This window comes from Pistacia vera, unplaced genomic scaffold (genome assembly GCF_008641045.1).
Source record: "Pistacia vera cultivar Batoury unplaced genomic scaffold, PisVer_v2 Contig713, whole genome shotgun sequence".
NCBI lineage: Eukaryota > Viridiplantae > Streptophyta > Magnoliopsida > Sapindales > Anacardiaceae > Pistacia > Pistacia vera.
This window is the reverse complement of record NW_022196572.1, coordinates 367,618-385,770: the sequence shown is the minus strand read 5'-3', so window position 1 is coordinate 385,770 and position 18,153 is coordinate 367,618. Positions and strand designations below refer to the sequence as shown.

Below are 18,153 nucleotides of genomic sequence, written 5' to 3'. Positions count from 1 at the left end.
TTTTTCAATCAAATATTAATAGAAAATACTAACAAAATCTAACGAAATGTGAAAAAGTGTCATTTTGAAACTTGATAGGTGGAAAGTGTCGTTTTGCCAAACCTTGGGTGGGAAAATGTCGTTCTCCCAAAACAAAGCACCAAAGTATCACAAATTCTCATTGAGGAAATTTGTTATACCCACACCTCAAAACTAGTAATCAATTCTTAATCCCATCATGACAAAAGAAAATTTGACTTTATTCTCATTTAAACAAAACACCTGGAATCACAAATTCTCATTAAGAAAATTTGTGATACCTGCTTTATTAATTTTGTCTTATGCTTTCTTATTTATTTATATTGATTTAAATTTATATTTAATTTTAATAACTACCAATATGAAGCTTTAAAGTAAATTTATGAAAGAAGAATTATTTTTTTTATTGCAATATATCCCCAACTTAAACTTGAATATGGGAGGGAATGACCAAAATAATGGAAATGGAATATAAAAATCACTGCCTTATAAAATATCTAAATAAATTCAATGCAGAAATCCCTTTCGCACTAGCCGACACTTTACAAAAAGTAATATTAGTCAACTCAAGAACAGGGTGGGGAATCCCTCTTTAATTATCCATCTATGAAGGTTCTACTTCACTGTGCTATTACCCCTTTCAGCCTTTAATGCATTCAACTTCACCTTAACTTCTTAACAAACAGTGACCTATGGGGTTACATCATCATCTTTATACAATCTCTACATTTATGAACATCAAATAATTATTAATTCTGATAATGGTTAAATAACATCAGCTTTCTTTTAGTTGCCGGCAAGTCGGTAGTGCAGTGGTACTCTTTACCGCGTTCAATAATACAGTGGAAAACAGTTAAATTCGACCCATCAAATTCATTTAATGATTTGTTGTTACAACAAAGAACAATAATAAATTGTTTCCACTTTCCGCACTGCTGACTCGTTGAAAGTCTTGAGAGATTTTTCAGGAAATACGCTTCTCTACCCAGTATAAATTACCCACAGGCTCCCCAGAAAGAATTGCAGCTTCGAATAATGTCTATCAAGATCAACAATAACCGCGAAGGAAGTAATAGACGGCGGATGATGATGATGAGGCTTTTGTTAAAAAAGTTGCAAAAGCGTCTTCCATTCTTAGCCCCCAGAAAACCTGATCTAAGCGGCAATATTGAGTTTGTTCCTGATGATGTAAAGGAAGGTCATTTTGTTGTTTTTGCGGTTAAGGGTGAGGAAACACAAAGGTTCGTGGTTGAATTAGGCTACTTAAGCAACCCTGCATTCTTGAGGTTACTGCAGCAGGCTGAGGAGGAATACGGATTCGAGCAAAAGGGAGCGATTACAGTCCCATGTTTACCTCAGGAATTGCAAGAAATTCTTGAAAACCGATGCCAGATTAATCTTCCTGGTCGTGGAAACTGGGCTACATGTAATTCCGGCATCATACAGAGTTACTAGCAAGGAGAGTTAATTCATGCTTTTACTTGTTTTTCTATTCTTTGTAGATCGCCCATGGCCACTCTATATGTAGTTTAGATAGATCTTGCTCTATGTTTTTGACTTGTACTGCTCGTTATAACTCACAAACTGTATGCATGCATAAATATATATAACATATATGGTAAGTCACAAGATCAATGATATCAGATTTACCTCATCTCGATCAGTACTAAATTTATCATTTTCGTATTCTTGATTCTGGTATAATTCATCTGATAGAATAGCCTTACTTAGTTAGGCGTCTTCCACTTTTGATATTGGTATCTTTGGATCAAAATCCTCAAGAAGATCTCGATTATATATGAGCAAAAGACAAGCTTGTGATGGAACTGAAGTTGATAAAAATGATTTAAAAAAAAAAAAAATGTATAAAATAAATCTCAATCCAAACATGTGTTATGGATTTGTAAAAATTCAAGAGGATTCGTATCAGAAAGGATGCTAATACAATATCTTCAATCATGAATATGCACATTATCCCACTTGTTTGTAATTGATAAGTAGATCAAACTATTGGAAGACAAAACAATTTTCGCTAATTATCAAAAATTTCGACTGAGTAATGTTACAGCTCTCTTGAGAAATTAAGATTCAGCAACAACAACTCGTATGTTTTTGTTTGTAAATATTTGTTGTGTGGTAAATTCTTGAGATACGGATTCACGTCACGTGTCAGTCTTTTTAGGTTAACTTTATTTACAAGTTTGTTGTAAAAGCATATAAACAAATTTTTTTACTCAAATTAGGGATCTGAAAAAATACACTTTGTAAGCCACATTTGTGTACAGTAAAAATAAAGAAATTAATAATACAAAAATAGTGGTGGTAGAATTGACATTAAGTATCCAAACTACTTTAAAAATTGTTTTTCTTATGTGAATGCTAATTTTCATTTGTGTTTATCATCCATCCGTTGATTCAGCATCAAATCTTTGGGTTTCATACAAACTCTTGCATAGATTCATCCTTACGTACTTTTTGTTAGTGTAAATCGGTGCATCAACAATATTGCTAGAAAATCATTGATATAAAACAATCTCAGATGGCAATGCCATGGGCAAATTAATCCAATAATGGATCAGTAACAATTTCAGACAATTTTATTTTACCAAAATAATGTTCACACACCGCTCTTTTCAGAATTCTTCTGAATAGTTAATAGCACCCAGCTGTCCTACTGTAGCCACGGGATTGAGATCAGACGCGTTACAGATATAAAAGATTTACAATCAAAATTCTGAAAGGTAAATACGGGAGAAGGACATTTTCCCACCCAAGGTTTTGGCAAAATGACACTTTCCCACTCTTCGAGTTTCAAAAGGACGTTTTTCCACCATTCGTTAGATTCTATTATGTTTTCAGTTAATATTTTACTGAAAAGGCAAAAATATATTTTTAATTAGCCAAAAAGTCAAATATTAAAAAGTAAAAAATAATAATAATTAGCCCACCTAAAAAATTAGAAGTAATGGTATAAAATTATTTAAAGTTAAATGACCTTAATATTTATTTATTTATACTGTTATTAATATCACATCACTATTATTTAATAGTCTACTAAATTTATAATATTTTTTATACTATAATGTTTTTATTTTTACTAATTAACATAGAAAATCAATATTCTTAATTAATTAAATAAACAAAGGAAAAAAAATATCTTTACACTTAAACTAATAAATAATTCAGTAAAGAATATAATTTAACTAAATTTTAATTTATAATAAACTATTTAAAGATTTTTTTTAATTAAATATTAATAGAAAATACTAACGGAACTTGACAAGGGGTGAAAAAAGTGTCATTTTTAAACTTAACGAGTGGAAAAGTATAGTTTCGCCAAACCTTGGGTGGGAAAATGTCGTTCTCCCTATAAATACCTCATTAATTACTTACGCGTTTGACAATTAATTCTTGAAAAAAAAAAAAATGGCATAAGAACGTCTAACACTAATTAAACTCAGCAAAATAAAGCTTTAAATTTGCTTTGGTTTCAAAGGAATCATATCACTTTTTTTAGAAATCAATAGGCTATATATAATTAAAGTACTTGAATCATGAGAAAATCTTTCAATAGATGGTTTTAGCCAAAACTATTCAGACGCGGTTTGCACACTGTACTGTTTGGTGAAGAAGAATATGCAGACAAGTGGCGAAGGATAAGCCGAGTGTTCCAAGAAAGTTGCTTCTAGCTACCTGGCAAACGGGCGGGTGGGGCGGGTATGGTTCAGGTAGCAACGGATTGCGGGTGAAACGGGTTACGGGTTAACGGGTGGAAACTTCTCACGGGTTGATATTTTCATGATCCGTACCTGCTCGTGTTGGCACGGGTCACCCGTGAAAATGGAAACAGTCTTTTACATTTTTAATATTTTTTTATTGTTTTCCATATTAAACTTATTAGTTATTAACTTATTATATTAAATAAATGGATGATTAAATTAAATTTGATTAGATTTCACCAACATTATTAATTCAATATTAATATTTTTCATATTTATATCAAACTCCACCATATAGATAATAGAATTAATAAACACTAAACATATATAGTAATTACTAATTAGTAAACACTAAACATATAAAATTGTTTAACATTCAACATACATAACATAGTAAACACTAAACAATTAAACATATATAATTGTTTAACCAAAGTACCAAACACACTAAACAAACAAAGCCGCCCTTGATTATGCAATCTCCTTCCTCCGCACTTGACTTAATGGCACAAGCAGCTGAACATCATCAATTTCATCTTCTACAATTAACAAGATATAAGTTAACTATCGTAATATATTAACAAACAAAAATATTAAAACATATGAAATATAAGTTAAAATGTTACCTTTAACTTCATATCTAGAAATCCATGTCCTGGTGCATATCAAAGACTCTGCGTTCTCCGGTAAAAGTGAACTTCGATATTTACTGAGCACTTTGCTACCAATACTGAAACTGGATTCCGAAGCAACAGTCGTTATTGGTATACTCATCACATCACGGGCCATCATCGAAAGTATCGGATATCGATCACTATTTTTCTTCCAATGGTCTAGGATATTCAAATTACAAAATTTGATGCGATCAAACCTTGCCTCTTCCAAATAAGTATCCAATTCGGACTTCTTAGTAGCATTAAAGTCACTCTTATAATAGTCAAATTTCTACACTATTTAAATATTTAAATTTAATAAAACAAAATTACAAAATAAAGAAAACTTTATTAATCACAACAATATAAAAATATTTATAATTCACGTGAAATTTATTGATTCGAAAAGATTCTTTTTTAAAGATCTCAAATGTACTGTACAAGTACAAGAGCGCATATCCATGAGTTGGTCCTGCCTTTATTATATCCTAACCCCTTTTATCATAATGGGCAAAGGCTAAAGATATTTCCAAGCATGGAGGGTGTATTCGGAATTTCTGAAAAGAACCTGTCAAGAAGATTACAATAAAAACCAGTTGTGACACCCTTTTCGCTTTCCTGTTCAAAAAGTAAATTTCGAAGTCTCTAGAATCAGAAACCTGAGTCCTCACCACGTATATATCTCACTCCAATTCAAACCCTCTCTCACTCAACACGTATAGTCATATTCTTGTATTCGAGTTTGAGAGCGGATTTGGATAGGAGCTCCGGGGACCTGTCGGATCTTTCCATTAATTTCTCCAATTTCGATCGGCGATCTCCTGAATTCTGATTGAAAGTTCGTCATTCAAAAGAGTTTATTATAATTTTAGTTAGTTTGATTTTCTCTCCTTTCTTCTATATGAATTGTTGATTATTTTAGGTAATGTGTTATAAAAAGATGCAGGTTTTGCTTTGATTTTTGATAAGTTAATTAACTTAGATTAAGAGGCTAAGTTCTGTTTTGTTTGGTTACCTAGAAACATGACAGGAAGGAGCTGCTGTGAGAGTGAGAGAGTGAGGGAGTGGAGCTGCTGTGAGAGGACTGAGGAGTGGTCATGGAGCTGCTGTGGCTGTGAGAGAAGAGAATGAGCTGCTGCGTTTTTTATTTTTTTCACCGATAAGTTTTGCTGTTTTGGTTTAGATTAGGGTTTGAGTTGAGACTTGAGAGGGTGAGACTGTGAGACGAGTGATAAGTTTTATTTATTTATTTTTTTAAATTTCAAATTTGCGGGTCTACGAGTACCCGTGGGTAGTACCTGGTCCATCTGTAAAAGTTACGGGCGGGTTGGGTACGGATCAGATTCTCATAGATCAAAATATGTGTTACTTGAATCCGTCTGTTGGGTACGGGTGCCCGTTGACACGGGGATACATCCATCCGTTTGCCAGGTCTAACTAGTATAATATAGAAAGAGACTTTAAGGAAATGGAGTATCGTGAGTCCAAGCTACCCTATATAGACAAATAGTTTCAACCATTTGTCTCTATCTAAAATGTTACCATCGGTGCTGATGTTGATAAGTAAAGGATCCAATGATAAAGCAGTAAAAAGTAAAATGTTATTTAACTTACGAGATGACAGTAAAATGATAAAATGTTCAATGCATCTAAGACTCTTAAATTATTAGATTTTTTGTTCTTTTATAATTACGTTACAATAATTCTTCGGTGTAATGGCTCTATGTACAATCGCCAATTAAGGTGTATCATATCAATGTGTGTTTGACACATATCCCCTCGTTAAGTGATTGTACATGCATCCGTTGTACCAAATATTTACTGAAAATATTGACAAAAGCCACCTCCACCTCTTGTTAAAATCTTGAACGGTTTGTGAGAGTGCGCTGGCTAATTAAGTGCTGAACTAACTTCATATTTATTATGCCTAAAAAAATACACTGATGTGAGAACTACTTAAAAGATAAAATGTAATAGTTGTCAAAGCCCAAACTATCTCAAAGAGAAATTATATAACACTTGTCTCACCTTTATCAAAATAAAGGATCAGGAGCTCTCCATGTGTTAAGACAACTTACAAAAGTATTCATTACGTTGAGTTCAAAGGTGTATAAAATAACAACTCTCTTCATAAAAGAACGAGGTTGGGCATACTAGAGCTTTAACTATTATTTTTCTCTATAAAAAGCATTACTCTATTTTTGTATGCCTTACAGGCAATATTAGCAAAATATTTAGAGAATAATAAAATAACAGTGGACGTAGGATTCGCTTTAAGCATCCGAACCATTATAAAAATCCCTCTTGTCAATATTTTATTTATGTTTCTTCAAACATATATCATCTCAACACCATAATCAACTCTCATAATCAATCACATGTAATTTCTAAGACCTGCTTAGCACTTTGCACGTTCGAAGTCGTTGGTGTCAAAATCAAGCATCAATAGTTTGGCACTAGAAGGAGGGCTTGATTTTATATCTGCTCTTCATTCAGAATTTCTGATCAACTAGTTCTATTTACGAACTTATGGGTCATGGTCTTGAAACCGAGTGTATTAGCGCCAATAATGAGGAGATCCCCCAAGTACAGGATGTTACTTCTCCTGAAGTACCTCCAATTCTCCCAAGTACCGTGGTGGGTACCCCCTCGACCTTTCAGCTTGATTCGGCTGTAATGGATTACCTAGAAAGGTTTAACAATACCCTCAAAACGGTTAACCAAAGGTTAGATTGTTTGGATCAAGTCATACTGCCCAATTTTGATAAGGCGGTGCCACCTCTAAAAACACCTGTAGACAGTGCTAAAGCGTGGAAATGGGCGAAAGCTCATACCATACGCATTATAGCGCATAAGAATGAGGGAAAACAGGTGGCTGAGAATGGGCCAAAAGGCTCGAAAGGGCTAGTGAATGCCGGTCGTGAAACAAGTAGAATACCTGTAGCCTTGCGACTTGGCGGTGTGTCACATTGTGAGCTGTCTCAAACCACATCGCAAGGGCACCTCCATAAGAGTGCTCGGCATGAGGATTCCCATTATCACCGGAATGGTGGTTCTGACCATTACCACAAGGGAAATACCCACCGTTTGCAGGTCAGTTCTGACCACCGTGGAGGTCAGGATAACTCCCCAAGCCATTCAATGCCTTCACATGGCTCTAGCCAGCATGTGTCAAGGTATGCCGAAGGCTTTAGCCAAGGCGTGGAAGAGTCATATTTGCAGTCTTTCCTTAATCATAATCGTGGGGAGTGTACCCACATTGCAGAAAGTGATCCCTAGATGGCTCCACTTCCTCAGATTGAGGAGTTACAGTGAGCTCTGGATCAGCTCAAAGCTCAGTAAAATGAGTCGGGGTAGGTCGTTGAGGCGTCTCCCTTTTCTCTAGTAGTTTTGACTACTCCTCTCCTGTCAAGATTTAGAATACCCGATATGCGAGCATTCAATGAGAATTCTGATCCGCAGGATCATCTTTATAAGTTTAACGACCTCATGGAGCTTCACCAAGTTTCCAACTTGGTAAAATGTCACTGCTTCGCAGTGACTCTGATTGCCCATGCTAAGCGTTGGTTCAGATTGCTTCCACCAGGATCTATTAACTCGTGGCAGTAGATGAGTTCGTTATTTTTTAGACACTTCCAGGCCAATAGGAAGTTCTCAATGTCGTTGAGTTATTTTAGCAATATACGATAGGAGAGGAATGAATCCATTTGGTCCCATATTGACAGGTTCCATAGGGAATTGAATAAGGTTGCTAATACACCCGAAGATTCAGTTCGAACTCTCATCATTGTTAGAGTTTGCCCGCAAACCGACTTGTGGAAGAAATTATAATCTGAGGACGATATTTACCTCGCTCGCTTTTACAACCTCATAGAGAAATATCTCAAAATTGAAAATTTAGTGGCTGCTTTGAATCACCACAACCCTGGTCCTTTGACTAGTGCTCCTTGTCAGAGGGAGGAAAACCGAGGAGAGAGTAGTAAAAGGTCTAATCGCAAATGGTCTAATGACGATCAGAAAAGGGAAAGAAACAACGATTTGAGCCCAAGAAATCCTATGCCCAAGTCCCTCGTTGTGTCGTGACAAGAATTTGTTTACTCCATTAAATGCATCGATATCAGCTATTCTGTATAAATCAGAAGAAACTAATCTGCTCGGAGAGCCAGAGCCCATGAAAAATCCCCATTTTATAAGAAATAGCAAGAAGTATTGCCATTATCATCGGGATAATGGGCACCATACCGATGAATGCCGAACTCTTAAGTAGGCTATTGAAGACCTCATTAAAAAGAGACACTTCAAGGAGTACATTGATGGTCCAACTCTCACTCAGGAGAAGGACCAAGAGGATGATGGGAAGAAGTGCCGAGGTTGCAAGGGTCTCCATTTTGTGGGGACTATATTTGGAGAACTGGACATTGCAGGGAATTCTCGAGGTGCTTAGGAAAAGTACGCTCGAGAAGCTCGTCATGAACCCGTAAATGTTTTGAATATGGTGTCGCGACCTAATAAGATGCACAAAGAAGAAAAGATTACATTCTCAGAGAAAGACACGAAACGATTGCATCACCCTTATAAGGATGCACTCATCATTGCGGCTGAAATAAGATGGTGCGAAGTCCACAGAATGTTGGTGGATAATGGAACCGTCGTGAACATCCTATTTCAGTGAGCATTCGAGGAAATGCAATTGTAGAAAACAGATTCCCAAAGGGACGATTGCACTTCTTGTCACTTTGGGTGAGACCCACGAAGTGACTAAGATGATAGAGTTTCTAGTGGTAGACTATATGTCTGCTTTTAATGACAACCTCTACTCTGAAACTTCAAAGCTGTCACTTTCATCTATCATTTGAAGATGAAATTTTCCACTCCGATAGTGTGTGGGGAAGTTAAGGGGTTTCAGCATGAATCTCGTGACTATTATATTAGAGTAGTATAAATGACATGCAAAGGGAAAGGGAAGCATGTGGGCGTTCTCGAATAGACTATGACGATCAGCAAGATCAGACCACAACCCTGCCTAATGGAGAACAACATTGATCCTTATATTCAGGAGGAGTATTCCCATAGTGGGCTTGTTGACACTTTATCTGAGGTATCAGTCAACCAAAATGAGTTAACTTGTATGTTGAGAATCAGAAGCAATCTTAGCCCTTAGCTCACTACTGATTTAACAAGCTTCCTCATACAAAATATAGATGTTTTTGCATAGACTCTGCTAACATGATCAGGATTAGCTTGGATATTATATGTCATGCACTCAACATCGACAGTGAAGTTAGGTCAATTCGCTAGAAAAGAAGAGCCTTGGACCTGGAGCGTTATGCTACTCTTAAGTTTGAGGTGGATAAACTCTTCTCAATTGGGTTCATTCAGAAGGCTCATTACCCGAGTTGGGTTGCCAATCTTGTTTTGGTGAAAAAACCCAATGATAAGTGGCAGACTTGTATTGATTTCACAGATCTCAACAAAGCCTGTCCGAAGGACAGTTTCCCTTTGCCCAGAATCAATTAGCTTGTTGATGCCACTTCTAGGCACGAGTTGTTAAGCTTCATGGATGTCTACTCGGGGTATAATCAAATCTTGATGTACATGCTCGACAAGGAGCATACCTCGTTTATCACAAATCGAGGACAGTACTGCTACAAGGTCATACCCTTTGGTCTGAAAAATGGTGGGGCAATTTGCCAGTGTTTGGTTAGCCATATGTTTTCTGAGCAGATCAGAAAATCAATGGAAGTCTATGTCGATGACATGCTGGTCAAGTCGCATGTCACTTTAGATCACATAGCTAACCTCGCAGAAATGTTTGATATACTCCGTAGGTATATAATAAAACTTAATCATCTTAAGTGTTCCTTTGGAATATCCTTAGGGAAGTTCTTGGGATATATGGTTAACCATCGGGGAATTGAGGTCAACACCGAGAAGATCCAAGCTCTCCTAGATACGAAAAGTCCTATCAATCAAAAACAAGTTCAGAGCTTGAATGAGAGAATATTGGTTCTCAGTCGCTTCATATTGAGAGCAACAGATCGTTGTTTACCATTCTTCAATATACTCAGAGCCAATAAGAGATTTGAATGGACTCTAGACTGTGAGTGAGCCTTCTGGAGCATAAAAGAACATCTCAGAAAACCACCTCCTCTGTCTAAGCCTCTTCCCAAGGAAATCTTGTTTCTTTACCTGTTCGTCTCTTAGTATGCGGTTAGTGCAACTCTTATTCGGGAAGAGAATAGAATTCAGTGGCTAGTGTATTACATGAGCAAATGACTACTAGATGCCTAGACACGATATCCAGAGATAGAACGATTAGCTTATGTCTTGTTGATCGCTTCAAGAAAACTGCGACCTTATTTTCATGCCTACACCATTCATGTTTTGACCAACTACCCACTTAGGTAGGTCCTTCAGAAGCCATAGGCTTCAGATAAGTTGCTCAAGTGGACTATGGAACTAAGTCAATTCGATCTACATTATAGACTGAAAACAATAATCAAAGGGCAGGCTGTTGCTAATTTCATTTCAGAGTTCTCTTATTAGCCAGATCGGGAACCCGAACAGCCAGCTAGTGAAGTTATCCAGGAAACTATTCGAAACTTATCAACTTGAAGTCTTTATGTTGATGGGTCTTCAAACAGGAGAAGAGTCGTAGTTGGTCTTCTGCTCATTAGCCTTGAGGGGACTCGCATTCATGGAGCCCTTAGGTTTGGATTCAAAGCTATGAATAATGAGGCCGAGTATGAAGTGTTTTGACCAACTACCCACTCAGGTAGGTCTTTCAAAAGCCAGAGGCTTCAGGTAAGTTGCTCAAGTGAACTATGAAACTAAGTCAATTCAATCTACATTATAGACCGAAAACAACAATCAAAGGGCAGGTTGTTGTTGATTTCATTTCAGAGTTCTCTTATTAGCCAGATCGGGAACCCGAACAGCCAACTAGTGAAGTTATCCAGGAAACTATTCGAAACTTGTCAACTTGGAGTCTTTATGTTGATGGGTCTTTCAACAGAAGAAGAGCCGGAGTTAGTCTTCTACTCATTAGCCTTGAGGGGACTTGCATTTATAGAGCCTTTAGGTTTGGATTCAAAGCTACGAATAATGAGGCCGAGTGTGAAGCATTATTTGTTGGTTTGCGACTGGTAAAAGAGATGGGTTAGATATGATCGACATCAATAGCATCTTCCAGTTGATAGTCAATCAGATTCTAGGAGAGTATCAAGCCAAAGAAGAGAATATGATCAGTTACTTGAAGAAAGCCAAGGCTACACTCAAGCCTTTCAAGAATTATACGATCGATGCTTTGGCAAAGATAGCCTCTTTGCTAGACTCTGACGCGTTTGATAGTATCTCGGTTAAGTACATCGAAGTTCTCAGCATCAGTTCACTTGAGCAAGCCATAGCTACAATTGAATCCATTTCCTGGATCACTTTGATTATTCAATATCTTAGAGATGGGGTTTTTCCTAACAGCAAGACTAAGGCAAGACTCTTTTGAACTAGAGCTGCTCGTTACACTCTCATCAGAGATCAGTTGTATAAACAAGAGTTTAACACTCCCCTCCTCTGATGTGTAACAGATGAAGAAACAGACTATATCATGAGAGAGATACATGAAGGGATTTGTGGTAATCACATTGTCGCGCGATCTCTCGCCAATAAAATTATCCGCTAGGGATATTATTGGCCCCTACTTCATGAAGATGCCAGAGATTCGCGAACATCCTGCGAGTTTCTTCCCACCAATTGACAACGATTACCAGTTCTTAGCCATTTGCTATGTGGGGAATTGATCTCATCGGTCCTATACCAACTGGTAACAGTGGCGTCAAATATGCAGTGGTTGTAGTGGGTTATTTCACTAAGTGGGTCATTTTACTAAGTGGGTCACAGCAGAACCTTTGGCCGCGATCACCTCAAAGACTCTGTCTTCAAGAATATAGTGTGCCGTTATGGAATCCCTTATACACTTATCTCTGATAATGGGAAACAATTCGACAATGAGGATTTCAAGTAGTTTTGTGAAAAGCTAAGGATTCATAAGAAATTTGGCTCAGTAGCAAAACCGCAAACTAATGGTCAAGTTGAAGCTGTCAACAAGACTATCAAGCACACATTGAAGGCCAAGCTGTTAGTAAACAGTCCCATATACGCAGCGGAAACAAAACAAAAATTAATGTAGAGATCGTTTACATGAGCCAAGCTCAAGGGTATAATTTTACAATTCATATTAAATAAAATCTGCAGAAAAATAAATCTGAGTTTAAGAAAAGCAAATGCACATTGGAGGCTCCTCCAAATTTGTCGACGAATGTTTTGCTATCGATCCAAGTGTAGGATTGAACCCACGTAGTCCACACGAAAACAATCTCAAAAAGAACCAAAGAGGGATTTGCTAGATCCTCTTTGGCTTCAAGATTAAGAAGAAAGGAAATCAATTGAATTGATTTCTAAGCAAAAGTGTTTTTGCCGTGGGAGTGTATTTCAAAAGGGGCTGCTGTGTTTTTTTTTCATTTCAAAGAAAAATTCTGTCACATTTAATTAACACATTTTTCTTTTTATAGTCAATAATCATGTTGCCCTATTCCCATATGAAATAGGCTTGGGCTCCAACCCAAACACCCCATGTTGCCAAACACTCCCAATTTAATATTTTATTTTTTCCATCATTATCTCAATTAAAATCAATTAATATATATTTAAATGTTAATATATATTTAAATATATATATCAATTAAAATCAATTAATATATATTTAAATATATATCAATTAATTTAAATATATATTAATTGATTTTAATTGATATATATTTAAATATATATTAACATTTAACAATAATGATAATATATTTAAATATGTGCGAACACACATTTAAACGTAATTTCACTTATTTAATTTTTCTAACAAATTAAATAAAGGCTATGACCTCAGCAAATTTAATTGCACTGTGAAATTACCAAAATACCCTTTCTCCTTAAAAGATGAAAACACCCTTCTTTCTTCTTGGATCTTAAATTATCTTCTATGTGTATGACTCATAGGCTCCTCATCATATCGGCAGTGTATAGTATCGCGATTAACACCAATTAACCGTCTCACTAATACATAGACCAAGATTGGCCCCTAGTAAGGCATCATGGCCACCCGATAGATTCGGATTCAGCAAAGTAGCTACTTGTCAACGATATGGTTACCGTGCAATTCGATCCTTTCATCATACATTATCTCGACGAGACGAAGGCATAAAAATAGTGTCAACCTTCGGTTACTCTCGATATTATTTATTCAGTTTCTGGACCAATGACCCGTATTATAAACTGGATAGAGCAATAACTCAATCCCACTATGGCCACAGTTTTAGTGTCATTGCCATATATTGAATTGCGCCGTGAGATAACTTTCTTCCATACCCGGTAGTGATGAATCCTTTGTCAATCCACCATAGTCTTGATACACTCCTTGATGCAGCCAATCACCACCGTATTGATAGCTCTGAAAAGAACTGTGTTAGGCTAGTGTCAAACTACACCAATCGGTGCACAAGGCGCTCCGGTGATCTCAAGTCTAAGGATCACATGAACCACCATTTGTTAGAGGATTTGTTCCATAGACACTGGGGTTACAATCCATATGGAATCCTCTGGTGGGTCAGTCCAGTGAACTTGCTGCGATGTAATCGCCTATAGCAAGCACCCATGTGTTGCACCAGATTGTCACCAAACAACCTTGACAAGTGAGATCAGTCATTGCCTTTCGACAGGGTCATTCAACACTATGATAACTTTACCGTATTATATGTGCCCTTACTTCAGAATAATACTGGGGCTACGGACGTTTCTAGAATGGCCACCATATGTGCTCATAGGGTTCTCACTATCAAGATTTGAAACACTTGATACCCTCGTCACGGTTCTACCATTCTAAGGACATATATCAATACATATTGCAATAATAATGGTTTACGCGATATAGTATAAAAAGCCTTTTATTGATTAATGAACATTATTACAAAGAGTCAATTCTACAATAATTGATTGGCTCTAGGGCATCTACTCTAACAATCTCCCACTTGTACTATAGACAATCATTCATGCACTCAACACTGAATAACCCAAGTGCCTGCACTATAGCCAATCATTCATGCACTCAACATTGAATGACCCAAGTGCCCATCATGCTTTTGCTTCAATAGAAACTTTAATAGTGGGTTGGTAGGTATTCTGCAAATCTGCACATTCCCTTTCTTATTTATCCTTCAGATCATATTGAATCAACTAAGTAAGTGTTTGGATTTCTGGTGAGACCGTGATTGCTTAGCCACAACAATGGCTCCATTGTTATCGCAGTACAACTATACTGGATTAGCAATGCTTGAAATCACATCAAGTTCAGTAATGAACTTCTTGATCCAAACCGCCTACACGGCTGCATTAAATAATACGTTACACTTAGCATCAATTGTAGAATTTGCTGCAGTACACTAATTCGAGCTCTTCCAGCTCACTGCAGTTACATTGAGACAAAATTGTGTAATCCCAAATCGCGAACTATAATCATCTTTTTCCTGTTTGGAAATAGCGTCACTATATTCTCTTACAGTGAGCTCATCTTTCCTCCATAATCTAAGAATATATATTCTTAAGCCCTTTTCAAATACTTAAGAATGTCCATTGACACTCACCCATTGTCATTCACTTGGATTTAGTTNTCAATTAATATATATTAACATTTAACAATAATGATAATATATTTAAATATGTGCGAACACATATTTAAACGTAATTTCACTTATTTAATTTTTTTAACAAATTAAATAAAGGCTATGACCTTAGCAAATTAAATTGCATTGTGAAATTACCAAAATACCCTTTCGCCTTAAAAGACGAAAACACCCTTCTTTCTTCTTGGATCTTAAATTTTCTTCTATGTGTGTGATCCATAGGCTCCTCATCATATCGGCAATGTATAGTATCGCGATTAACACCAATTAATCGTCTCACTAATACACAGACCAAGATTGGCCCCTAGCAAGGCATCATAGCCACCCGATAGATTCAGATTCAGTAAAGTAGCTATCTGTCAACGATATGGTTACCATGCAATTCGATCCTTTCATCATACATTATCTCGACGAGACGAAGGCATAGAAATATTGTCAACCTTCGGTTACTCTCGATATTATGTATTCAGTTTCTGGACCAATGACATGTATTATAAACTAGATAGAGCAACAACTCAATCCCACTGTGGCCACAGTTTTAACGTCATTGCCATTTACTGAACTCGGGAGTGACGAATCCTCTGTCAATCTACCATAGTCTTGATACACTCCTTGATGCAGTAAATCACCACCGTATTGACAGCTCTAAAAAGAACTGCGTTAGGCTAGTGTCAAACTACACCATTCGGTGATCTTAAGTCTAAGGATCACATGCACCACCATTCGTTAGAGGATTTGTTCCATAGACACTAGGGTTACCATCCATATGGAATCCTCTGGTGGGTCAATCCAGGGAACTTGCTGCGGTGTATCCGCCTACAGCAAGCACCCATGTGTTGCCCCAGGTTGTCACCAAACAACCTTGACAAGTGAGATCAGTCACTGCCTTTCGACAGGGTCGTTCAACACTATGATAGCCTTACCGTATTATCTGTGCCCTTACTTTAGAATAATACTGGGGCTACGGACGTTTCTAGAATGGCCACCATATGTGCTCATAGGGTTCTCACTATCAAGATTTGAAACACTTGATACCCTCGTCACGGTTCTACCATTCTAAGGACATATATCAATACATATTGCAATAATAATGATTTACGCGATATAGAATAAAATGCCTTTTATTATTAATGAACATTATTATAAAGAGTCAATTCCACAATAATTGATTGGCTCTAGGGCACCTGCTCCAACAATCTCCCACTTACACTATAGCCAATCATTCATGCACTCAACATTGAATGACCCAAGTGCCCATTATGCTTCTGCTACAACAGAAACTTCAATAGTGGGTTAGTAGGTATTTTACAAATCTGCACATTCCCTTTCAGATCGATCCTTCAAATCAGATTGAATCAACGAAGTAAGTGTTTGGATTACTGGTGAGACTGTGATTCCTCAGCCACAACAATGGCTCCATTGTTATCGCAGTACAACGATATTGGATTAACAATGCTTGGAATCACGTTAAGTTCAGTAATGAACTTCTTGATCCAAACCGCCTACACAGCAGCATTAAAAAGGCAATATACTTAGCATCAATTGTAGAATTCGCTGCAGAACATTGATTCGAGCTCTTCCAGCTCACTACAGTTACATTGAGACAAAATTCTGTAATCCCAAATTGCGAACTATGATCATCCTTTTTCTTGTTTGGAAATAGCGTCACTGTATTCTCTTACAGTGAGCTCATCTTTTCCTCCATAATCCAAGAGCATATTCTTAAGCCTTTTTCAAGTACTTAAGAATGTCTATTGACCCTTATCTGGTGTCATTCACTTGGATTTAATTGATATCTTTTACTAGTGCTAAATGCATATTAGACATCAATCTAAGTACATAACATATTGCTCACTTGAGCCTGATTGATATCCACTACAAGTGCTGAATGCACATTAGATATCAATCTGAGCATACAACATGGATCCACTTGTTGAAACATGTGTGATCGTCTTCATTCTATCTCTCTTATTGTGTGGTTAAGGACACATATCCTTACAGAGATAGACACCATATGCCATCAAAAGAAATCCCTTCTTGGATTTTTTCTATACTGAATGCGTTTAGTACCTTGTCTATGTACTCTGACTTAGTTTGAGCAACCTACATGATCTATCATGATAGATCTTTATTTCGAGGATGTAGGCTGCTTCCCCTAAATCTTTCATGGATAAGCACTTGGATAACCAAGTCTTTACCGACTGTAAGTTTGGTATATCATTCCTGATCAGAAGTATGTCATCGACATACAACACTAGGAATGTTATTGCACTCCCACTCACTTTCTTGTAAACACAGGGCTCATCTTCGTTCTTGATAAAACCGAATTCTTTTACGACTTCATCAAAACGAATGTTCTAGCTCCTTGAAGCTTGTTTGAGTCCATAAATGGATCTTTGCTACTTGCATACCTTATTAGCTTGACTATCAAGAACGAAACCATCAGGTTGTGTCATATACACATCCTCCTCAAGGTTTCCGTTCAAGAAAGTAGTTTTGACATCCATTTGCCAAAACTCATAGTCAAGATATGCAGTAATCGCAAGCATAATCTGGATGGATTTAATCATGGCAACCGGCGAAAAGGTTTCTTCATAGTCAATGCCATGAATTTGTTTGAAACCTTTGGCAACCAGTCGTGCTTTATAAGTATGCACGTTGCCATCCATGTCAGTCTTCTTCTTGAAGACCCATTTACACCCTATGGGTTTTACCCCTTCAGGTGGTTCCACCAGAGACCACACTTGGTTCTGGTACATGGAGTCCATCTCAGATTTCATGGCTTCAAGCCATTTAACGGAATCTGGATCCGATATAGCGTCTTCGTAGGTTCTGGGTTCATCGTCTTGGTAGACCAGTACGTCACCATGTTGAGTCACGAGATAACCGTATCTCTCGGGCTCATGGCGTACTCTCCCAGATCTACGTAGCTCCTGTGCTACTTGAGGTAGTTCACTTTGATCCACAAGTTGTGGAGTAACCTCCTCATGATGCTCAACCACTTCTTGTGGCACATCATCCCGTCCTTCGTCTAGTATA

The 18,153-nt window shown here is 37.0% G+C and overlaps 1 protein-coding gene across 1 annotated transcript; it reads left to right on the top strand.

The window, feature by feature from the left end:
- The first annotated feature begins 1,038 nt into the window (after nt 1–1,038).
- On the top strand, nt 1,039–1,575 carry LOC116114546 (auxin-responsive protein SAUR50-like). Its single transcript, XM_031400692.1, has one exon. The coding sequence runs from the start codon at nt 1,054–1,056 to the stop codon at nt 1,471–1,473; it is 420 nt and encodes a 139-aa protein (XP_031256552.1). The 5' UTR covers nt 1,039–1,053; the 3' UTR covers nt 1,474–1,575.
- The last annotated feature ends 16,578 nt before the right edge of the window (nt 1,576–18,153 follow it).

Excerpts from the sequence above, each read along its gene's own strand:
- LOC116114546 (XM_031400692.1), top strand. The coding sequence starts at position 1,054 with ATGTCTATCAAGATCAACAATAACCGCGAAGGAAGTAATAGACGGCGG.